This window comes from Zeus faber, assembly GCF_960531495.2.
Source record: "Zeus faber genome assembly, chromosome: 3".
NCBI lineage: Eukaryota > Metazoa > Chordata > Actinopteri > Zeiformes > Zeidae > Zeus > Zeus faber.
This window is the reverse complement of record NC_137190.1, coordinates 37,769,794-37,795,004: the sequence shown is the minus strand read 5'-3', so window position 1 is coordinate 37,795,004 and position 25,211 is coordinate 37,769,794. Positions and strand designations below refer to the sequence as shown.

The 25,211-nt window shown below is 42.4% G+C and overlaps 1 protein-coding gene across 1 annotated transcript in view; it reads right to left on the bottom strand.

Moving 5' to 3' along the window:
• Positions 1 to 24,341: 24,341 nt before the first annotated feature.
• shcbp1 (SHC SH2-domain binding protein 1) overlaps positions 24,342 to 25,211 on the bottom strand; it is a 43,499-nt gene continuing 42,629 nt past the window's right edge. The window contains exon 13 of the mRNA XM_079997563.1: positions 24,342 to 25,183. Within this exon, the coding sequence (XP_079853689.1) occupies positions 24,804 to 25,183 (380 nt within the window). The 3' untranslated portion in view covers positions 24,342 to 24,803. The remainder of the gene's footprint in view (positions 25,184 to 25,211) is intronic.

The window sequence follows — 25,211 nt, the reverse complement described above, 5'->3', positions numbered from 1 at the left end:
GATTACACACAATATGTCCTAGGAAAATTTCTTTCGACTAGACCAACTAACCGATTCCTAAAATGTAATACAGTAAGTCGAATACTTATAGAATAAAGGAAAAATATATAGAATACAATTAAATTAAATTTAATTAAATGGAATAGATAAAGGGAATAGGCTTACGCATATGGGATAGACTTATGTATATGGGATAGGCAATTATGTATATACAGATATGCATTAAAGTGGCATGTGAATAAAGTGAGGTAGTGTTTGTGGGATAATACAGCACAGTATACAACAGTACGGCGCAGCAATACGGTAACACCGAACAACCCAGAACAGTGACACAGTATGCGGTACAGTATGCTACATACAGTACAGTAAGGTAGTGGAGCCTATGTGTGTGGCTCAGTGAGGACCCCTGGTGGGGTCAGCATTGACAGTTCTTATGGCTTGCGGGAAAAAACTGTCTGTCTCTCTGTTCTCGCTGTGTGACTGCAGAGGCGCTTGCCTGACCGCAGCAGCTGGAACAGTCCGTTGTTGGGGTGGTGAGGATCCTTCATGATCCTGTGGGCTCTGCTACTACACCTCCTGGTGTATAAGTCCTGCAAGGAGGGGAGGGTAGTTCCAGGGCCCGCCTGTCCTGAGCAGTACAGTTCCCAAACCAGACAGTGATGATGCCTGTCAGGATGCTCTCCACCGCTCCACAGTAGAAAGACTTGAGGATCCTCACCGAGACCCAGAATTTCCTCAGCTGCCTGAGGTGGTAAAAACACTGCCTCGCCTTTCTCACCAGAGTGTCTGTTTGTATAGTCCATGTTAAGTCCTCTGTGATGTGGACTCCCAGGAACTTGAAGCTGCTCACCCTGTCAACAGAAGTCCCATTAATCACCAAGGGTGTGTGCGTCCTGAATTGTAATCTCTGCCAAGTCCACAATCAGCTCCTTAGTTTTGCTGTCATTCAGGTGTAGGCTGTTGTCCTGGCACCAGAGTTACAGGTCAGCCACCTCCTCGCAGTAGGCCTTCCGCACCGCAGTCGGTGATTAGGCCCACGACAGCGGTGTCGTCAGCAAACTTCATGATGGTGTTGGAGCTGGACCTGGCCACACAGTCATGTGTGTACAGAGAGTACAGTAGGGGGCTGAGGACGCAACCCTGGGGGGATCCTGTATTCAGGGTGAGGGAGCTGGACATGTGCTTCCCCACCCTAACCACCTGGGGCCGGGCTGTGAGGAATTCCAGGATCTAGGCACACAGCGGAGTATTCAGTCCGAGCTCCTTCAGTTTGACAGCCAGTCTGGTGGGGACTATGGTGTTGAAAGCTGAACAGTAATCGATGAACAGCATTCTCACATAGGCCCCCTTCCGGCCATCCAGGTGTGTGAGCGTGGTATGCAGTACCTGGGAGACCGCGTCATCCGTGGATCTGTTCTGCCAGTACGTGAACTGCAACGGGTCCAAGGTGCGGCAGAGAGAGGCGCAGATATAATCCTTAATCAGCCTCTCGAAACAGTTCATGACCAATCCGGAGGCTCCTTCAAATGCGGTCTAGAAATGCAGCCTTATTTCCCCTGATTTTAAGGCTTCAACCGTTGGATCCTTTGCATCCTACCCTACCCAAGATTCATTGCGCGGCCAGTGAGATAGGATTTTATTTTTAAAAAATAAAACGATTATCAGCTGCGTAAACTTTCATTTAATTTAATTTAGCAGTCCACCAAAATTGATTTCTGAACATATTTGCCTCGGGTGAAAAGCAATTCAGTTGCTGAATGTTCACTCAAATTAGATCTACAGATTTATTTAAAAGTTTTCGCTGACGACTATCAGAGGTCTCGGCCACACTGTCTGGGCACTAATGCATTTCCTATGGCAGACACCAAAGCAAGCCGAGGCGGCACCAACCTGATCTAACCAGACCCCTAAAGATCATTAATGTAAGTAAGGAATGTGTCATATGTCATAAAATATTTCGAAACACAAATCCTATATTAGCTTTTGTTTTCCAAAATAAAGGTTTCGTTGTTGAAAATGCACTTATGATTCGAGGGGCCTGCTAGTTAAATTAGTTTGTTAATCTGCTGCCCTAGCCACCTGAACCTGTTGTTTACCATAGCCAGAGGTTAGCTAACGCTAGCAGCAGGAGGTTGGTCGCTAGCAGCAGGAGGTTCACTAGCGCTTTCCTCGAGTTTTGACGAAATGCAGTGTTTAAATAAGTGAGATATGTGATCAGCAACATAACGAGCTACAGTGGCACCTCGACTTACGACTGTAATTCATTCAAAAAAGAACGGTCGTATGTTAAAGTAGTCATATGTCGAAGCAATTTTTCCCATATTAATTATGAAATCATGAAGGGTGAAAAAAAACAAAATACACAGCACAAACACAGTGAATATGAAAAAAATATCGATAAGCCACAAACTATGTGCACCCACAATGTAGGTCGCCCGCTGACTGACTGGCCGCTGATGCGCCAACTGCAATTTTCCACGGTCTCATCTTGGAGCAGTCCGTCGCAAGTCGATACAAATTTTCGCGACTATCGCTACTCGTATCATTGGATTTGTCGTAAGTAGATGCAGTCGTAAGTCGAGGTACCACTGTATAACGTTAAGTTAAGGCCACATTACATGTTGGTCTGTTTCATACAGGAACAGATGAAGACACTGCACCCCTTATTATAAGGGGTGCAGTGTCTTCATCTGTCCAACTCACAGGCAACTATCCGGCTAAAGAGGTTGCGTGGAATGCTGGACCACCTCTTACCAGCTGACAAGGACATCCACCAAGAGATCATAAGGTACAACGTTGATCTCTGGCTGCCCACGTTCAAGAAGGGAGAGAACATGGTGGAGGTGTGGGGTCATGTCTTTGACAAGGGAGATAAGTACCCATCCCTCAGTGCAATGGCCAAATGTGCTTTCCCCATCTTTCATGGACCCAGAGTTGAGTCATCTTTCAGCCTGATCAATAAGATCATCAACCCGAGAAGCAGAAACATGAACATCTCAACTTTTTGTGCCATCCAAACAGTCAAATACACCCTCCAGTCCAGGGAGAAGACAGCTGTGGAGCTCTTCAAAAGGGAGGATGTGAAGTAGGGGGAGGTAGATCGCACACTCTGTGAGAACATCTGGTCAGCACGAACCACTGACAAACAGCAGCAGAGTTTGCTAGAAAAGCAATGGCAGCTGATCAAGTATGGCTGCCAACCATCTGGCAGTGCTCAGGAGAGCAAAAGGCCTGTACAGCCTGGCTGAACAAGAGAAGAGAGCAAAGGCTGAGGCATGCAGCGAAACAAAGTTGGCCCTTGAGACACTGGTCCAGGCCAAGAAAAATAAATAAGGACAGACTCCTCTTGCCCTGTCCCCCCACCTCCTATTAATCAACTATTGCACATATTCCTGCTTATTGTTTTTATTCTTATTATAGTGAGCGTCAATGGCAAAGTTTGGACCACTACTCCTCCCACAGTTTTTGGTGGCAACCTCTTTGGCCACAAGGTGGCACTAAATACCTCTACAAGTCTGTTCAGGAATAGGAAATGATACGTCATTGTAGTTTTTCTAGCTATTTTGATTTTAAGTTTTGTAGGTCTGAAATCATCAGATTAGTTATGGTCGCATTGTTGTGAACCCCAATCCTCCATGTAACGTGGAAAGTGATGATGACAATGTAAATAAAAGTTTTCTGAAGAGTATAATTTCATTGTGTTCAGTAAAGTGACTCAACATCAACTTGATGAGAGGGACCCTCTCCGTTGACACCGACCCTCAGGGTGAATTAGTCACATAGAATTTTGCGTAGGGTGCCATGGAGGTCAGGACCGGCTCTGTTGGCAACTGACCACTACATCCACTGCACACTTAATTCCGGCCACGCAACTCAACGACATGCACTGAGTTGGCGGTGCGTGCTGGCAAGCACCCACACAATTTCCCGGAATTGTCTAGTTTAGCAATATTGTACTTGGAGAGTATCAAGTTTGTAATTAGTTATGTACCTAGTGGGGCTGCCTTTTGTACTTAATAAATTCATAATTTGTACTTAATTTTGTGCAGTATTGTAATTATTTTAACTTGTGATCAAGTCAACCCTAAAGTAATCCTAAAAGTAATCAAAAATGAGCATTTAGTAACTTACTTTTCAAAAAGGAAACGCCCGAGGGCATAACCCCGGAACTCCCTGGTTGGTCTGTGTTTTTCTCCGCTTGCGCATCCTTCTCACCCCTCAACAGTTTGCATGCCTGTATCTAGATCAGTCTTTATCTTGTGTGCCATGAAAATGTATCAAATTCCACAAAAAGAGGAAACTCAACTATTGTGTTACAAGGACAAAATTCCAAGGCTGTACTAATTCATAATTTCCAGCCAGAATACCTGGGGGTTATTGTCTAAATTCCTTTCTCACTCGGTGCTGAACCAGCATGCACTATCTACATATTATCCAGACTCAGTGAAGTCCGGATAAGATGAAGATAGTGTGTGTGCACTCTCGATATTTAAAGGATCAACCAATCAATGGAACACAACACTGGATCCTTTCACATCCATGGAGCAAGAATTGCTGATGGAACATTATTAAAGCAGCCTGGGAATCGTGTAAAGACAGAATTTATAATTATGCCCTAGTTGCCTTTCCACTTAAACTGATCTAAACAAAATGATCTGCACGTTCCATTCATACGAAATTGTCTTCCTTAAAATAAGGCTTAAAGAAATTTAAATCATGTTTTATTTAAGAAAGACAAATTGATACAAATAATTGTATTGCGTGTACACAAATTGTGTGTGGGCACACTTTTTATAGCCTACAATAAGAAATAAGATTAGTATATCTTAAGAAAATAACATTGTAACTGTTGACAATTGACAGCTGTGTCAAATTTGAAAAAAATAATAAACTAACAAATGAGTAAAACTCTTGTTTGGTGCAGAAATATATTAAATACATCTCCAACATGGTAAAAACTGGCACTTGTTAAAAAGCATGATCCAATGAATTGGCGCTACAGTTAAGAGCTGATTGCAGCCACATAAGGCTGCAAGTTACATATAAAGTTTATTTTTAATGGTGAATCTATACCTTTGTTAATGATGTTATTCTGGGAACCTAAATCTGTCTATTGTATGGAGAACGCAGCTCCTTCATCAATCGATGTGTTCCATGCCAGGAGTGTTCAGTGTGTTCACATAAATAAGAAAATATTGTAATATTATTTAAAACAATATCCATATATATATACTTGGACTTATATACATATAGTATACTGTATATTCAAATAATGTCCTATGTATATAAGATATATATATTATATACCTATATATTAGGGATGCAACAGTACAGTGGGCACACGGTTCGGTATGTATCAGTTTTAGGGCCACATATTCCAGTTCTCTATCATATTGAGACCCAAGTTCCTCCAGTTTTCTGTCATCTCTCCACCCAGCTACATATTTCATATGTATGGAGACTCTATGAGACACCTTGCAAAGAAGCACGCATTCTCAGAAAAACCAACACCAGTGCTCCAACCACATACCCAACCCGTGGGCCCGGGCCTGTGAAGGGGTGTGTGAAGGGGTCACCCAAGCTAGCCTGCCAGCCGAAAGGCCAACTGACACTACCTGCCGCTGAGTAGCATGCAAAAACAACTCCTGAAAGAAAGCAGGAGTCGGTACAGGAGCTACATTTAGTCAGTAGAATCGGGTAAACATAGACGGAGTTGACCAAGCCACTGCTACGCAGATCTCTACTAGAGATGTTCCTTTTAAAAGTGCCCAGGAGGCCACAACTCCACGTGTAGAGTGTGCTTGTATTCTAGGCGGCAGTAGTACTCCCACTGTCTTGTATGCCTGCTGGATCACCTCTGCGATCCAGTGAAACAGTCTAGCCTTTGACAGTGGTCTACTCAGGCACTCCTGTTTAAAGCACACAAAGAGTTGGTCCGTTACCCCCTGTGCCTGTTTAACCCTGATAAGTCTAGCGCTCTAACCGGGCAGAGTGGGGACCATCTCCATCTCTGTTCTACATTCACTTGTGGATAAAAGAAGGGATGGAGCTCATTCATCTGATTGAGTTGTAAATCTGAGAGGGCCTTGGGGAGAAAGGCCGGGTTGAGACGCAGCACTACTCTCCATCATCCTTCCTATACCTGCAAAGCCTCTTGTGGACTGATAGGGCTTGCATCTCCTCCACTCACCTTGCAGATGTCACAGCCAATAGAAACGCTGTCTTGAGCAACAGCCATTTCAGGCTCACCGACTAAAGGGGTTGAATGGGGACGCGCTCCAGAGCCTCCGCCTCTGCTGCTCCTTTATGAGCCTAGGGAGCATGGAAGGAGTCTGCCTCAGCTCCTCCATAAGTTGAGGGCTGTGATCCTCCCCTAAGTCCTGTGTTAGCTGCCACTGATATAGTGAGAGGATAGCCCCTGTGTTATCTGGCTGCACCATGGCTCTGCATCTTAGCCAGGAGGACATCAATCACCTTACAGTTCCTAGTGGGGGTGCCCGCTATGCCCACGATGGACTTTGGAGGTGAAATCAGAGCTCCTATAGCCTGATGCACCGGTAACGGTAACTGGCCACACCAGATGCTCTACCGGTTTCGAGCGGCAGCAAGCATCATGCCATCTCGGGAGAGGCTTGTGGCCTGGGAGGTTTTCTCCAGCTGTCCCTGAACCACTTTCTCAATATCTGGGAGGATGGGCACAGAAAAGGGGGCTGGCCAAGCCCCCCCAGCCTCGTCAAAGACGGAGGGGGCGGAGTCAGCTTCTGAAGAGAAGCACACTCCATGGTTTCACACCGAACCACCCTGGATTCCACTCCGGAGTTACACCAAGATGCGGGAGCAGCACCGCCACGCAATAGGCACGTATGGTACACTATCATCCCTGGTAGGCTCAGCACACCCTGCTGCTTCACACCGACAACGCCGGATTCCATAATGGGGCTATGCTTGACCATGTCAGCGGGCACCTTCATGCAATACGCCTTACTGTGGTTAAGCCAGCCTTCACTTCGAAAAACGCCGTCACTCTAGCCCCCACGTTGTTTTGCGGTACGTGTATATACTAGAAATTATGGTAGGAGCGTGAAAGAGCTGATTTCAAAACATAAGCGACATTCCTATAAACACTCATCAAAATGAAAGCCCTCTAAAATTCCTATTGAATCTAAAAAATCAAATATAAGCGTTTTTCCCTCTGAATTCACATTAGAATTAAAGGAGAACTTCCTGTTTCCCCAGACCAATTCCACTTTAGAGTGATTGTAGACCACTTCACAATTTGACTCGACAATTTCAGCAAATTCTGAAGTTGAATTTCAAAATTAAAGCCTTCTAAGATGACATATATGAGCTGTGTAACGTCTGATTTCAAATTACAATTAAAATAAAACTTCCTGTTTCCCTGGACCAATTCTACCTCAGAATGTTAGTAGACTACCTCACAATGTCACTCACACAATATCAGCAAATTATGAGGTTGAATTAAAAAATTAAAGCCCTCTAAAATAGCAAATATGAGCTGTTACATCTGATTTCAGATTGCTATTAAAAGGAAACCTCCTGTTTCCACAGACTAATTCCACTTCTTTTAATTTATGATTATGATTGATTTGAGATTATGATGATTATTATCTGATTTTGAAATCATAGTCTATTGAATGTCATGACTGTAGTCCAATGGTTAAATACAAACTGTGATGCAGTCAAAAATGAGAATACTTCGTTCATTTTATTTAAGTATTGTGTTATTTCTAAGACTTATTTATAGGTATGAGATTTTCAGAATTTGAAAAGTGCAATTTTGTCTTGTTTACATTTTTCTAACTATTGTTTTGTGAGAAATTGAAAAGTGTTATTTTATGATGTTATCTTTTGGCTTCTGTTCACAACTTCCAATTAAATTCATGTTTTAATAAACATTTTTATTCTGCTGTAAGCATGCTGGGCATACAACACAGAATATTTGGATGTCATTGCATTTAAGACAGAGTTAGTCTGCAAGTGGAGATCAACTTCTCAACCTGCAATACCGCTTTTTATTCATTCTTTAATAATCAAGTACTGCTTGCGATAACTCGACATGATGACAAGAGCACAGTGTTTTGTTACACAAAACTGCCACCAATCCCCCTATTTGGAGAACGATCTTACCATGTTTTGGTCTTTAAACAACTAATCACTACTCCAAGAGGGGGAGAATTACCACGAGTGAGACAAATAAACATAGAACCAAACATGGTAAAACAAACATAGAAACATCAGATGACAACATGTATCGACAAAACAGTGTTAATTAAGTCCAGGAAAATTTAAACAGCAATTTGGGACGTGGCCTCTTTCTGTCGTAGTTATGGCAGTAAATGAGGGAGGAAAGGAGAGGGGTGTAACCAGGAGGGTGTTGGGTTGTGTTCAAACCAGGTGTGTGTATGTGTGCGTGTGCGTGTGTGTGTGCGTGTGTGCGCGATGCGCCCACCGGTGAGTGGTGAGTGACTTGGACTTATCCCAATTGGTTCTGGTGTATGAGGTTGGTATTATATCGTAGCGCCTCCAAGCAGCGGAAAAGGCCCTGAAGCCACCCCTGAGTCTTGTGGCCATATAGACACCCCACGACCGCAGGATAGCCCTGAGCACCCTGCCTTGCAGCCACAGAAGGCCCCCGAGTCCACAGAGAAGCCGGAAGCCCGCTGAGCAACACTCACGCCGGGCCAGAGGACCATAACCAAATCCCAGAGAGCGCGAGGAGACCCTGCACCCCTGATGCACACACATACAACCTGCTCTAGTGTTGTTGACCCCGGGGGACCAGGGATAGCCTGGTTCGGGTTCTCTGCGCCGGTGGCTACCAAGAAAGTAGTGCTCCGGCAGTATTATCCAGCTGGGGTTCTCTGATCTGGGGCTACCAGGAAAGCAGTGATTTAGCATTGTTGACTCTTTTCCCCCGTGGAGGACCTTGGCTTACCTGGTTCGGATTCTCTGGTCTGGGGGGCTATCAGGAAATCTGAATGTTCAGAAGGATCCATACACTGTTTAGCCTAGTTATTGTTTGTACAAATTATTATTATATCCCCGGTGTTAACTTTATTCTATTGACTATTATGTATTGATTTTTAATATTTTATTGTTTCATTGTTGTTTTTTGGAATTTATAAAATTAACCTATTGAATTGTGGGGGCGGCTGATGGGGGAGACCATTTCCCCAAGAGAGAGGTGCAAATGCAGAAATTTGTTGCGATATATTTAACTATATTTTAAGTAAAATGAGATAGTTGGAAGACCCTTATTTTAAAATCAAAAGGCCAGAGACTAGATCCTATAAATCCACACACTCGGCCACTTTAAAACAAAGGAAAACTGCTGTTTACCTACTATTCAATTTAATGTATCAAATATTGCATTGCATACCTCTTTTATCTAACAAACACATTGTCTTACAATAATGTGTCTATCTAACCATTCAGTATGACACTGTATTGTTGTGGCCCACAACTATTTAAGATGTCCACTATCAAGTTGACTATCACCATTATTATTCTCTGTATTTTACTTTATCTTTCTTATAGGAAAATACATTTATATTATTTAAACTACACCACGTCTTTGCTTTTTAGATTTTTTTAAAATTCTATTATGAAATTGTATTTTTAAATACCATTTAAATCCTCTTTAAATTGTGTTTTTAAATACTGTTTTGTTTTAATCATTACGTCCTTATTTTACTTATCATGTAAAGTTGAGTTGGCTCTGAGACGAAGAATCTCATTACTAGTAATGATGCTTACATTGTTATCAACTATTTGACAATAAAGTTGAAACTTGAAACTGTAATTATATAGACCTAGTTTGAGTGCCCCCATGTCAATAAAGGCTATTGAACTTTGTAATTAAAAAAATGTAAATATAAAAGCAGCTTATAATTTGAAATTAAAAAGCTGTGACACAAGTAGATCAGATCTCAAAAGCATATAGACCTGTTCTCATTCATATGACAAAAAAAACTATTTAACTTTTAAAGGTAACCTCTCATCAGGATTCAAAGTACAATATCTCAGGTCCACCAAAATCTCTCTCGGAAATTTGAATGTGTTGTTTGTGAAGTTAGCGCCATCTCAAATCCTGCAAATGAATGAATGGGCTTGTTTACAGTTCAAACTAAACACGCCTTGAAGGGGGGGAGACTCCCAATCAACTGGGAACTCTGCCAGGTGGCTCCCAGCTGAGAGATTCAAGATTCAAGAGGTTTATTCGTCACATACATATACATACGTTCATACATATATGCAGCGAAATGTCAATGCAGTGATTACACACAAAATGTTCTCAACATAACACAATAGCTACCTAAGAATTTCTACTTGACTAACTAACTGATTCCTAAAACATAATGCAGTAAGTCGAATACTATAGAATAGAATAAAATAAAATAAAATAATAACTCGAAGGTAATGCAGGGTGGGGGTACAAAATAGATAAAGGGGATAGGCATATGGGATGGACTTATGTATATGGGATTGAGAGTTTGGCGCATAAAATTTCAATCGGCCACTCTAGTTCCACGGATAAAAAGCCCCAAAGTTGTTCTTTTAGGGAAGTTTTTGCATCCACGAGTGCATCGCGACCGTAAGAAACAACTGCCGATGCTTTTTTTGGCGGACATTAGAGGAGATGGAGAGGCCTCTGGTTGAGAGAGCCTTCTTTAAGTGGCTCCCACTGTATCTCAATACTGCCATTTCTGAGTAAGTTACGAGAGAAATTAATTTTCCAAAAACTGTTGTTGTTTTAAAATGTAAGTTATTTATATTAAAAACCTCACTAAAATACATCACACAACACTCCTGCTCAGGTTTCATGTTGGGTCCCGCAGGGTTCAATACTTGGTCTGCTTCTTTTCTTAATTTACATGCTCTCACTGGGCAAAAACACACAGTTATACATCCCACTCAAACCAAGTGACCAGGCTGGTCTTGGTATACTCACTCAATGCATAAATTACATTCTCCAACTTGACGAAAATAAGACATAAGAAATAATACTCTTTGGACCCCCCACCTTAACTGGCATCATTACCCAAAACCTCCAACTATCCTTCTATCGGAGGATAGTTGGAGGTTAGGGGCTCATGGGTGAGTGCTCAGAGCTTGTGGCTGGGTGGGGCATCCTGTTGGTTGCGGTATTGCAGGCCTCACAAAGAAAAGACATAGTTAGCGGACATGGAAGCCCTGCCGGCTCGCCCGTGGGGCAGGCATTTCTGGCGATTCTGTGTCGGCCTATATGCCTGGGGGCCTGGCTACGGGCCTGGGGTCCATGTCTGGCACTTGGCACTCAGCCTGGCCCAGGTTCTGCACTTCTGGGTGCTTTTTATGCCTATGCATGGCTGTCGGTTGTATGTGCGTGCTTCAGGGGTACAGGGTCATTTCGTTGGGTCGTGCATGGGTGTTGCTCCGCGGGTTATGGGCTTCTCTGTGGGTTGTGGGTTCTTCTGTGGCTGTGGTGCATGTGCTTGTGGTCGTGACACAGTGGCGCAGTGTATTGCACTGCTGCCTCACAGCAGGGTTCGATTCCCGCCTGGGGCGCTGTTGGCACCATTCTCCGGGTGGGTTATCTCCCAAATAGGACCCTTTCTGTGTAGAGTTTGCATGTTCTCCCCGTGATCACATGGGGTTTCCTCCACCTAACGTCAGTAAGGACCCCCACCAAAAATAATGACACTCGTCACCAGGTCCCCAGGCGCGTCCTTGAATGCTGCCTACTGATTCTGGCTGCCCCCCCGGAGGAAGGACAAGCCAGGATGGGTTAAATGCAGAGGCCTCATTTCACCCTGTGTGCGTATATGAGTTGTGGTGTGCTGTGTGACAATTAAAGATTCTTCTTCTTCATGGGTGTCTTGTGGGTGGCTGTGAGTCCCTTCCTGCCGCTTGGAGGCACTATGACATAATTCTGACCTCATACACATTAACTAATTGGGACCAATCCCGTGCACTCACCAGTGGACACATCTCTCACATACACACAGCATCTGCTTCGAACACATCCTCTCACATCATCCTGATTACGTCCTTCTCCTTTTCTGTCTTTTACTACTATAACTAACACAGGAAGAGGCCACATGCCATAATTGCTGTTCCAATTTCTGTCAATTTAATTAATTATGTTTTGTCAAATACATGTCTGATTTTTTATGTTTACATTTTTACAAGTACATGTTATTGTTTGTTTCTATGTTCATTGGTCTCACCTGTGATTCTCCCTCCTCTTGGAGAAGTAGTGATGATTAGTTGTCTATTGATCAAAACATGGTAAGATCATTCTCCAAAGAGGGGGATTGGTGGCAGTCATGTATTACAGAAATGCTGTGCTATTGTCATCCCACAGGTCGTCCAAAGGACAGAGTTATTGCAAGCAGCTCTTAATGATTAATAAAGAGTGGTTTTGTAGGTTGAGAATTTGAACTCCATGTGCAGATTATCTCAGTCTTGGATGCAATAGCATACAAAAACCCTGTGTTGTATGCCAATCCTGTTGACAGTGTAGTTTCTTGATGGGTGTGATGTGTTGATGAATGAAGGAGTGACCGCTGACTCTGACTTGATTAAAATAATAGTTTTATTACACTAATCAGCATCAAACCAGACTTGTCTAGGACATCCAGGAGAGACCCGAGCCGGATGGAATCTCTCCCAAGCAGGGCTCAGCACTCACTTTTAAAGCTGTACAGAGATAACATACCACATCTAGTTTCAACCCATAGGTGCCCGCTCAGCCTCTGTCTTGCCATAAATCTAAAGATTTCCTCCTCTGGTCAAGCTGGAAGAATCAACACAATTCCCTTTCCCAGAGGGCCTCTGAATAGACTCGTTGTTGTTTTCGTTCTCCGTATGACATAGAGGCAGTAAAGCTAATAGTAACATACGTTACTATTATTACCGCACTATATCTGAGCTTTGGAAGCTCAATGACCTATTCACCTCAAACCTTCCAGACACCTCATATTCCCCCCTTCGAGACTATACAAAGTCTTGACAGAGAGAAGAGTAATTGAACATACCATGTTAATTGGCTTAATAGAAATCACTTAATAACGAACACAATTGGTTATAATATACCCTTCTGACCATGCTTAGTTGTAGCAATACAGCAAATTTGTGGAGTATGAGAGCAAAAAACCCATCTGGCAGCTTTCTTTCTTAGTACATCCATCAAACAATCAAGACAGGAAAATTTTCTCACAGTCCCTCTGCCTCAGGCAACCACCTAAGGTACTCCAAATCAATTAACAGAAAAAGACGAAGGGTTTAAAAAAACTGTATAGGATGTAACATATAAATGCATACATTTAGAACCTCAGAAACAAATCAAAAAATTTGTCCAAAGTCAGGCTGGTCGACCCAGTGGACCTTTCCCTGCCTAGCACCAATGTCCCTCAAAAACCGCAAAAAAAGAAAATACCTGAGGTCCCAATGTTTTCACTTCATCCTATTACAGACAACTCAAAGAAACCAATAGCAAATCAAAGTAATATGTCTTGCTAAAAATATCTAGTGTAGAGTACAGGACATTCATCAATAATATAGGTTACATTGTAGTAAACAAACTCCAATATTATAAAAACATTCAGGACACATATGTATGTATTGAATTGTTGCTTTTTTAACACCATCAACTTTTAATGATATTTCACTCGACACTCCTGATCATGGTGTCCTCATTCAGGGTCCGCTGTCCATTTTCATCCTCCATTTTTGAGTGTCCATGTGTGAATGTTCAAGTCCATTAGGCTGTTAGGATCTCTGGACACAGCCATCCTCTGACTGGTCCTGAAAGAAAGAATCACCAGCCAGTATCTTGCACAAACATCAAATACAGTATAATAATTTCACTTTTGCATTATACTTTAACATTATTCCAATATATGATTAACATTTTCCCTTTCCCCCCTTTGTCCATGCATTTTCATTGTTAACAATAGTGTTGAGTATATGATGGAATCAGATATTTAGAATGGATATTTCTCTACTAGTGTAAGCTCCTAACTACACACCTATACCTAATTCAGTCCTGTATGCTGACAGATTTTATCAATGCGATTTTTCAGCACAACATTCATTTTTTCCACAAACTCCTTGGCTTTGCAGATGATAAACAGCTCCTAAACGTTTAATTCCCAATTTTTGCAGAATTTATTTTACTGTTCTATCCACAAACTCTTTCCCATTATCTGAGGATATGTGATCAGGAAGTCCCCACCTGCTAATGAACTCACGACACAAGAACTTGGCTTGGCAACTGACTGAGCATCTTTACGCTTTGTTGGACATGCCTCAGGCCATCGTGAAAATCTATCCACGACGACTAACATGTATCATTTACCTCCTATTGGTCTTATCATGTCAACAAAATCCACAACCAACTCACGCATAGGACCTGTCGGAGTTGGAATGTGACTGGGTGGACTCAACACACCCCTCCGGACATTATTTTATGCCTATGATAGTCTCTTAGCCTAGACATAGTCAATGTACATTTACCAAAGTTCAAAAGATTTCTGAGACTATGATGGGTAAGAATTGTCACTGGGTAACCCATAGTTACTGATGATGCTTTCTCATACATTAGATAAACTCCCACCATTGGTCTGTAGCACTGTGGTAGCCCCAATTCTACCTCTGAATAGGCAGTAGAATAATACGAAACAGGTTGAGGTTTCAGGTTGTACCTGTGGGCTGACAAAGAACTGCACATGCATATTTGCCTCCAGTGGACGTAGCCACATACAGCAAAAAGTTCTGAGAGTAGTCTGGCAGTGCTAGCGCTGGAGCTTCTTGTAGCCTCTCTTTGATCGTTTCAAATGCCATAAGACCTTCCTGCGTCCAGGCAAGGTTACAATGGAGTTGAGCATTCCCAGTCTCTTTTATCATGGCTCTCAAAGGCCCTGTTAGGCAGGCATAATCTTCTACCCAGGCTGAAGAATATCCCACAATGCCAAGAAATGTCATCATCTCTCTGACTGTTCTAGGCTTTGGTGCCATTCGAATGGCTTCCAAATGACTCTCAGAGATGCGTCTGTGTCCATGGGTTATTGTTTGACCCAAATAAACGACTTTTTCTTGACAATACTGTAGCTTCTTCTGAGAGGCCTTGTATCCTTTGTCTGCCAATAGCTGTAACAGTTTGATTGAGTCCTCATGGCACGTTTCCTTATCTGGTGAACAGATGACGATGTCGTCCACATACTGAATGACAGTACTTTTCAAGATCTGATCAATCCCAGCCAAGTCATCCTGCAACACTTTATTGAAAATGTGAGGGCTATGTTTAAATCCTTGAGGGAGCCTCTTGTACTTGAAGGTTTTTCCTTTGTATGTGAATCCAAACAACCCTTGACTTTCTTCGCTCAGTGGAACACTGAAAAATGCTCTACACAAATCCACTGTGAAGTGTGTAGCCTCTGGAGGAATTTGGGCTAACAAGGTATGTGGATCTGGTACATCTGCTGGAAAATCCTGCACCACTTCATTTATCGCTCTTAAATCATGTACCAAGCGATAGGACTCATCTGGTTTCTTTAAAGGCAATATAGGCGTATTGCTCTGAGGATCCAAACATATTTCAACTACACCTGCTTTTAACAGTCCTTCAATTTGTGGTTCAATCCCTTTGATTGCCTCCTCCTTTAGTGGGTATTGGTTCTTCCAAGGAGGTTTGGTTCCTGGTCTCAGTTCAACTCTCCCCGGTTGAGCTGACTTCACAAGTCTGATGTCAGTACCATGTTGTGACCACAGACATTATGGAATTTGTTGCAGCATTTCCTCTCTCATGCTGTCTGAGTCCAATTGAGTGCTGAACATTGACTCGTTGTCATCTGTACCACTTGTGGTTGTCCTTGTCCTTGAGCTGAAATCATGATTTTCATGAATTCTGTTCTTCACTTATCCAGATAGCAAGATTCTCCTTTTTTGGTGAAAAAATGGCTTCCTCAGCTTCTGCCATCATTTCTCCTATATGCTTCTGCTCAAATCCTTCAGCCACCAATAAAGTCACCCCTTTGTTACAAACGACACAGCCTCCTCTGCGGGACGGTCCCTCCTTTGCAATTTCCCATCCCCCGAGTATCTAGTTTCAGACGTAGTTACACCCAGTGTCTTTATACATGTTTTAACTTTGGCTCTGACTGATCAATGAAGCTGTATTTCATAATTACCCACAATATGAATGATAGTAATGTATATAAATACATTCATGTAATGTATAATGTAGTATACACACATATAGTTTTGCTATTGAGGATTAGTTCAATCTGTAATGTTATAGTTATAGTAGTATAGTCATATGTAGTATGTTATAGTTATAGTATACAGTGGGGCAAAAACGTATTTAGTCAGCCACCAATTGTGCAAGTTCTCCCACTTAAAAAGATGAGAGAGGCCTGTAATTTTCATCATAGGTACACTTTGACTATGAGAGACAGAATGGGGGGAAAGAATCCAGGAAGTCACATTGTAGGATTTTTAATGAATTAATTGGTAAATTCCTCGGTAAAATAAGTATTTGGTCACCTACAAACAAGCAAGATTTCTGGCTTTCACAGACCTGTAACTTTTTCTTCAAGAGGCTCCTCTGTCCTCCACTCGTTACCTGTATTAATGGCACCTGTTTCAACTCGTTATCAGTATAAAAGACACCTGTCCACAACCTCAAACAGTCACACTCCAAACTCCACTATGGCCAAGACCAAAGAGCTGTCAAAGGACACCAGAAACGAAATTGTAGACCTGCACCAGGCTGGGAAGACTGAATCTGCAATAGGTAAGCAGCTTGTTGTGAAGAAATCAACTGTGGGAGCAATTATTAGAAAATGGAAGACATACAAGACCACTGATAATCTCCCTCCATCTGGGGCTCCACACAAGATCTCACCCCGTGGGGTCAAAATGATCACAAGAAGGGTGAGCAAACATCCCAGAACCACACGGGGGGACCTAGTGAATGACCTGCAGAGAGCTGGGACCAAAGTAACAAAGGCTACCATCAGTAACTCACTACGCCGCCAGGGACTTCAATCCTGCAGTGCCAGATGTGTCCCCCTGCTTAAGCCAGTACATGTCCAGGCCCGTCTGAAGTTTGCTGGAGAGCATTTGGATGATCCAGAAGAGGATTGGGAGAATGTCATATGGTCAGATGAAACCAAAATAGAACTTTTTGGTAAAAACCCAACTTGTCGTGTTTGGAGGAGAAAGAAAGCTGAGTTGCATCCAAACAACACCATACCTACTGTGAAGCATGGGGGTGGAAACATCATGCTTTGGGGCTGTTTTTCTACAAAGGGACCAGGACGACTGATCCGTGTAGAGGAAAGAATGAATGGGGCCATGTATCATGAGATTGAGTGAAAACCTCCTTCCATCAGCAAGGGCATTGAAGATGAAACGTGGCTGGGTCTTTCAGCATGACAATGATCCCAAACACACCACCCGGGCAACGAAGGAGTGGCTTCGTAAGAAGCATTTCAAGGTCCTGGAGTGGCCTAGCCAGTCTCCAGATCTCAACCCCATAGAAAATCTTTGGAGGGAGTTGAAAGTCTGTGTTGCCCAGCGACAGCCCCAAAACATCACTGTTCTAGAGGAGATCTGCATGGAGGAATGGGCCAAAATACCAGCAACAGTGTGTGAAAACCTTGTGAAGACTTACAGAAAACGTTTGACCTCTGTCATTGCAAACAAAGGGTATATAACAAAGTATTTAGATGAACTTTTGTTATTGACCAAATACTTATTTTCCACCATAATTTGCAAATAAATTCTTTAAAAATCAGACAATGTGATTTTCTGGATTTTATTTTCTCATTTTGTCTCTCATAGTTGAGGTATACCTATGATGAAAATAACAGGCCTCTCTCATCTTTTTAAGTGGGAGAACTTGCACAATTGGTGGCTGACTAAATACTTTTTTGCCCCACTGTATATATATTTTTTCCTCACACTTTCTATATTTTTACTTTGTCTTTTTTGTAGACCCGACCTCTGTGAAGTACTTTGGAGCAAAATCTTTTTGCTATTTTAAAGTGCTGTATAAATAAAGAACTTTTTCAATTTAAAGATCACCATGTAGGGAACAGTCATTAATAAACTCAGATTTTAACACAGACTGTGATTTAATCCTCACCTACGGACGGGGAGGAAAAGGTTACAGCCTGGACATCTGAATCGTGTCTGTTTCCCTGCACAACTGAGCCACCAAATCTGACCAGCAATTAACAATTAGGTGCAAAACCCCTCGGTCGTTCACTAGGAGAGCCCCAACCCCAGGAGAAATAATCCCCTCTCTCCCCGTTTTATTCCGACTTTCAATAACACACTTCAAGGGCACAATGATGGACTCTGATACTGAAGATCCCCTTTACACAACAGGACAACACAACCTCTGTGTTGATAACCTCACTGCGCTGTTGTAACACACACACACACACACACACACACACACACACACACACACACACACACACACACACACACACACACACACACACACACACACACAAACCACTTCTTCCTTTGTTTCTCACCAACATCACACGGAGGTGTGAACTCTTCCAGACCCCTACTATAAACTTTTAACACATCAATCTGTAACCAAACTATGTTTAGGCTACAAATGTTTCCATTCAAGTGGATTAAAACCCTGTCTTGCTATGCCAAGAAACAACGCAGATCTCTTTCATGAACAGTTACCGCCACAGAGTGGCCGGAAAGAACTCAGAAGATTGCTCCGCCCTCTCTCAGAGCTCCACATCTCGTATCTCACACGCCACTCGAATAAGTGTGTCATGTTTTCAATATCTCTTTCTTTTAATAATAAATATTCATTTGTTAATCCAAAGTGTTGTTAACCAATGTTTACTCCTCCTTAAATGTATCAAGAGTGCGATGTTAAATTATTTAATTTGGAATATAACCTAGTTACTGTACAATGTTCAATCACTGGATTAACAGTCAAATGAGGAAACGTGTGAAATGTTCGCGTTAATTTGATATTTAGATAGCGAATAGAATACATTGGAGACTTAAAATGGCCGCTGGGTGGAGACGTGGTGACATCACCGCGAGGAATTGCCTTAAAGACACGCCCCGCTTCACCGAGTAACAAACGCGGCAGACAGTCATCTTGTCAAGGAGTCTACCTGGGCAACTTTCTAAACAAAGCAACTCCTTTTGGACCCGGAGCTCCATCTTCTAAAGTTTTCCTTTTTGGTTTATTTACTAAAAGTTTCCTTTTTGTAACTTGGTGCATTATGCTTAACTTGCTTTTGTTTTTCTTTAAACAGTCTGGACCCGCGAGTCGTGCTGCGAGTCTACTCTTCCTCTTCTGATTTTTATAATTAGCGAAGTTTTGATCATTTTGTAATCCACCAACCCGATCTCTTGGGTGAATAATAACATCGCAAATTCCGCCAGATGGTCATCAACGCTACTTGCAGGTTGTTTTGGATCGAGACAGCCAGCAACAGCTCTAACGGAACCACAGGCAAACTGAACTTGTTGTAGTGACTTCCTCACGCTGCCCCGGAACAGGATAACGGAAGACCCAACGACGTCGCCCCGACACTGTACTACAGCGGATTTCTCCCTTTGAAGAGCATCGTTTCAGAATTGAATAAGCGACCACTTCAGGGCTTCAAACAGCTGTACAACAGACCGTACCCTCCGCGACAAGTTGAACCGGTAGAATATTCCTTCTGCCGTGCATCTGATCAGAGTTGGTGTATAATTTATGTTAAACCTTTAGATTAGAATTTAGAATTATATTTAATCGCTCGGTCCATTTATTATACATATAATCACACACTCTCTCCATTACTGCCAATCAGCGATGATTTTATTTTCTCTGAATGCTTTCCCTATCTGTTTTTATTGATTTCCTTTTAATCAATAAATGCCTCTTTTGTTATACAAAACATTTTGTGATATTTAGCTCTCGTGATATTTAGCTCTCACACTTAAGATATGAGATTGACTGATCTACTTGAAAACATTAGTTTACTTCAACTAAGCAAAACGAAGGTGGTGCCCCAACAAGACAATTATTCATTATTGCAAAGTGATTTTTCATGATTTAATTATTAAATATTTGACACCAAATTGTAGTGATAACGCTACTGCTGCTGTCCCCGGTGTCCTCTACTTTTGGTCTCTAGAGCGATATTCCCTAAAGCCCTAATCACACATGCAGTCTTTCCCAGAAATGTTCCGGAACCGTTCCTGCATAGGTTCATGTGTGAATGGGAGAAGGGATCAATATTCTGGGAAATCTGTTTGGGCAGTTTCCCACCTCAAGAACTACTATAATTTTTGGGAAAATGCCAGTGCGGCATTGATACGGCTGTGTTGTGAGTGGAAGCCGTAACATTGCTGGAACAAGCATGTGACGTAGGGGTGGAGCTGAATCCAAATACGGTATCGGCAAAGCATAAATAGTGGGTTTTTTTCTGTAGATGTGAAGGAAACATCACGTTCTTCATTGAGCCTGTGTTGAATTTGTGTTGCACACATTGGTTGATCCTTTCCTGATCCAGAATCCACTGAGTCAGACTGGTTTAGCCCCAAGTGGTGTTTAGATAACCCGTTTAGCTCAGACCACCAGTTGCAGATTATGCAAGTCATGCTATCGTGGGTTATTGCCTACTAATCCTAGCAACCTTTAGGGCAGGGGTGTCAAACATACGGCTCATGGGCCAAACCCAGCCCACCAGAAGGTCCAATCCGGCCCGCGAGATGACTTTGCAAAGTGTAAAAATTACGGACAAGACGTCAACTGCAATTTAAAAAAGTTTAATTTAAAAATAAAGTAACTGCTATTTTAAATGTGTCCACTGGGGGTCACACACAACACTGTCAAGCAAGCAAACTGCTGGAGCTGCCAGTAAAATATTCTTATTCTACGTGTTATTTTGCTGTCAACATTACACTCTGTGGCATCCTCATTACCTAAAATGTCTTTGTCAAGAAAGAGAAAAGTGGACAAAGTGTAGAGTTTTCCAGGAGAAATGGAACGTTTCCTAATTAGGCGAATGGGAAACCAGTGTGCTTGGTGTGTTCGCAGCAGGTTTCAGTACTCAAAAAATATAATATTCTGCACCACTATGAAACTCATCAGGGCACAAAATACAACATCTTGCAAGCACAACTGAGAAGAGAAGATAAATGATTTGTTAGCGGGTCTGAAGGAACAGAGGTCTGTTTTGACCCGTAGCTGAGATATCAGTAATGCAGCAGTGAAAGCTAGCTACCTTATTGCTAGCGAAATAGCATCAGCATAAAAAACATACTGTGAGGTGGAGTGCATGCTGAAGGCCGCAGAAATCATGTGCCCTGAGATGCGACAGACTTTTGCTAACATTAGCCTGACGAGAAACACTGTGGCAGGTACGATTTCAGATCTTCCGGCAGATTTGGACAGCCAAATGAAGCACAAAGTCAAGTCTTTTGTTGCATTTTCAGTTGCAATTGATGAGAGCACGGACATTATGGATTTTGCTCAACTGGCCATATTCATTCATGGTGTTGAGACTTTGACTGTCACTGAGGAGTCCCCTGAGTTGGTGCCAATGACGGACACCACCATTGCAAATTACATTTTCAACTCTCCCGTTGGAGCGCTGGACATGGTCGGAGTGGAGGGGGGCCGTGCTGTTAGTCTGGCTACAGATGGCGCGCCATCAATGATCAGGAAACAAGCAGGTGTTACAAAATTTAGAGAGAAAGTACAGGCTGCAAATGGAGGACATCGGACTTCACTGTATTTTGCACCAGGAGGCATGTGTGTTGCAAGTCGTCAAAAATGGATCACGTCATGGAAGTGGTTGTCAGAACTATTAATTTCATCCGGGCCAGAGGTCTGAACCACCGTCAGTTTGACAGCCTTCTCAGAGATAAAGACATTACCTATGGCCTGCCATACCACTGAAGTTAGGTGGTTAAGCCAAGGTGCCGTGCTGAGGCGTTTCGTTGATCTACGAACGGAAATCGGACAGTTCATGGAGAAAAAGGGTAAACCAGTGTTGGAATTTCAATCCCTAGAATGGCTGGAGGACCTAGCATTTATGGTGGATATTACAGAGCACTTGAATAATCTGAACAAAATGCTGCAAGGCCGCAAAAAAGTTGTCACAGTATTATGACAGCATACATGCGTTCAAGTTGAAGCTGACTTTGTGGGAGACAACTGTCAAGTGGTGACCCTGCTCATTTTCCTCGTCTAAAAGATGTGTGTGGGACCGGAGTTAATGCTGACATGAATCGGGACAAAGACAAGATTACGGGATTGCAACGGGAGTTTGAGCAGCAGTTTCAGGTCTTTGGTGAACTTGAGACAGAATTCGCAGTTTTTTTGCTCGCCATTCACAGTCAAGGCTTCTGATTTGCCCATCGACATAACTTGATATGATTGACTTGCAGTGTGATTTCGATTTGAAGGACAAATTTGCCTTGGTGGGCTTGGACACATTTTATCAGTATCTCTTGCCAGGGTACCCCAAATTGACAACCCTTGCTGCAAAGGTTTTGTGCATATTTGGGACTACCTTCATTTGTGAACAAGTATTCTCCATAATGAGCATCAATAAAACAAAGCTGCGCTCAAGGCTCAAACAGAAGCACTTAAATGACATCCTGAAATTGGCTGCTACTCAGGATTTGACACCTGATATTGATGCACTTGTGAAGGCTAAAAGAGCCCAAGTCTGAGAAGCAAAGTAAATGGGGAGTAAGCCTACTTCATGTAAAATGATTCTTCAGACACCTTTGCACCCTGAAGAATATAGTTCTGTGAAATTAATACTTACTGTGGAAATATTTAAAGACACTCAACAATGTGTAATATAATGTCAGTCAGTTGCTTCAGTACAAAATTGTTTGGTTTGGTGTCACTATTGTTCATGCACTGCCACAGCTTTTATGTATTTTTTTTATGTATATATTTTATACATTTACAAGATAGAGATCATCCCCTATCCCCCACTTAACATTCTTCCTTAATAGTTCCTACTTCAGTTTGTTTGGTGTGGTGTGTCGGTTCAGGTGGTCAGGATTTCTACAGATGTGGAAATTAATGTAAATTTAAAATAATTTGTAGATCTTGACAAGTTTTGATCAAAAAGTGAAATATTATGTTGTTTATTTCCACATACCTCTGACATGTTTTGTTGAAATTGCACTTATTTTAAAGAAATTTCAGGTTCATAATGTTTTTTAAAAGAAAGTGTAGTTTCTTGATGAATTTGATGTGTTGATGACGGAGTGACCGCTGACGCTGACTTGAGTAAAATAATAGATTTATTACAAAAGAACAGCATCAGACCAGACTTGCCTAGGACGTCCAAGAGAGAACTGAGCCGGATGGATTCTCTGTCGAATGAAACTCGGGCAGGTGCTTTTATGCTTGACCAGAGACAGAGTGTGACACCCCTGCTTTAGGGAATATCCCCTAGGTCTAGGTCTCAAGGCAACTTGTTTTGTTTGCAGGAACAGAACGAGAAGGAAGGCTACATTATTCTTTAATAATTCACATTATTCAGGGAGGGGGGATTACCAATCTGTGTTTCATAATCAGTTTAGAGACAGACAAAATAATTGGCATTGTTTGTTGCTGATCTCCTTTGATGCTCAATATTATTAATTTATGTTGACATTAAATAGAGGGAATAAGGACTCCAGAAATTGGCCTTCCAAGACAAGGTGTGGGTAGCCTGGCATCATCACGATAGCGGATTCAACATTTGACCATTCCACATAGTCTTGGTAAGGTGCCTCAACCGCGATAGCGGATTAAACAGACTGTTCTATGTCAGCAACCGCCATCTTGGTGAGGTGCATCAGAGGCTCCCCTCTGCATTGTCATCATATCAAACCTGCCCCATATTGGATAAATGTTTGTGATTGGCCCAACCCTGGCAAGGTCAGGTGGAAATCTGCTTGAATGGGAGGGTGGCCAGACATATTCTGTCAGAGCAAATTATGAGCTTGCAGATTTGTCTGGTTCCTAGGCTAACGTCTGGGTGTATCAGGAAATAGTCGCAAATCAGCACTTTTGGATAAATCCACACTAACATAAGAAATAGAAAGAGGTATTTTCTCTGTTTTATGCTGGCAAACCACTGTAGCCACTGCGGCAATTGCAAAAATAGGTTTAAAATGAAATTTTATATTACTATTATTGAGAACATGTTTAGAAATAAATTAAGCGAAGTAAAAAAATCTTCTGACATTTGTAGATCAGAGTTTGATTGAGGTCACCTCAGAGTGGATGGGCCGGCCAATCCAGAGCATTTGTTGAAAAAAAGAGGCCATGGCTGATGTTAATCACACTGAATTCATTTTATTTGTACTTGTTGGCATGGGTTTGCAGTCAGACACCTAACTGCATAACTGAGTTCAGAAACAAAAATAAATGTGAACTTCAACCATAAAAATAAATCCCGTTCAACCTTGAGTAAATCCAAAAGCGGTGTATTGTTTACATTTAAAATGAAAGGCACTGGTGAATATATCTCCATTAGAATTAAGTGTACTGGTGCAATAGAATACTTTTATGCCTTCTAATACCATAATTTGGATTTATTAAATCTAAATCCGGTCTAACTGGCACTCCGCAGACACCTACAAAATTATAGGTTTCTCGTGTTAAATATTTTATTACATATTTTCAGTTTTGCATACCCCCTTGATTGCCAATGTAGCCATTCACCTTAAGGGACCAAATAAAGCTAAAAGGATTTGTGCAAAATAAAAGGGTCAGCGATTAAGCGCCGGATCCAATGTCAGTAAAAGAAGGTGCCGAAATCTCCGAGGCCGTTGCGTTTAAACTGATTGTCCTGGAAGGAGACAAACACCTCCTGCTCCATCACGCCGGTGTCGCAGCGGGTGGAGCCAGCGTCTCGGTTTCTGCTCAGTTGCCGACACAGACGCCACTTTCTGCCCGAGTTGCTGGCAGTCTCCTGCTCGGTGGAGCCTCCGGCTACTGGCAGTTCCAACGGGATGTCCTGGCTGCCTTGGAAATGGGGCACGGGGGGTGTCAGGGCACTGGGTTCTGTGGAAGGCGTACTGCCCAAAGGTACTGTTCCTTCCAGTCCTGTCCTGCCATCTGTCTGAAGCTTCTCTTCACCCGCCAGCCTTGTTTCATCCTCTTCAATCGGCTTATCTGTGGGGTGGGGTATATTTTTTAATGT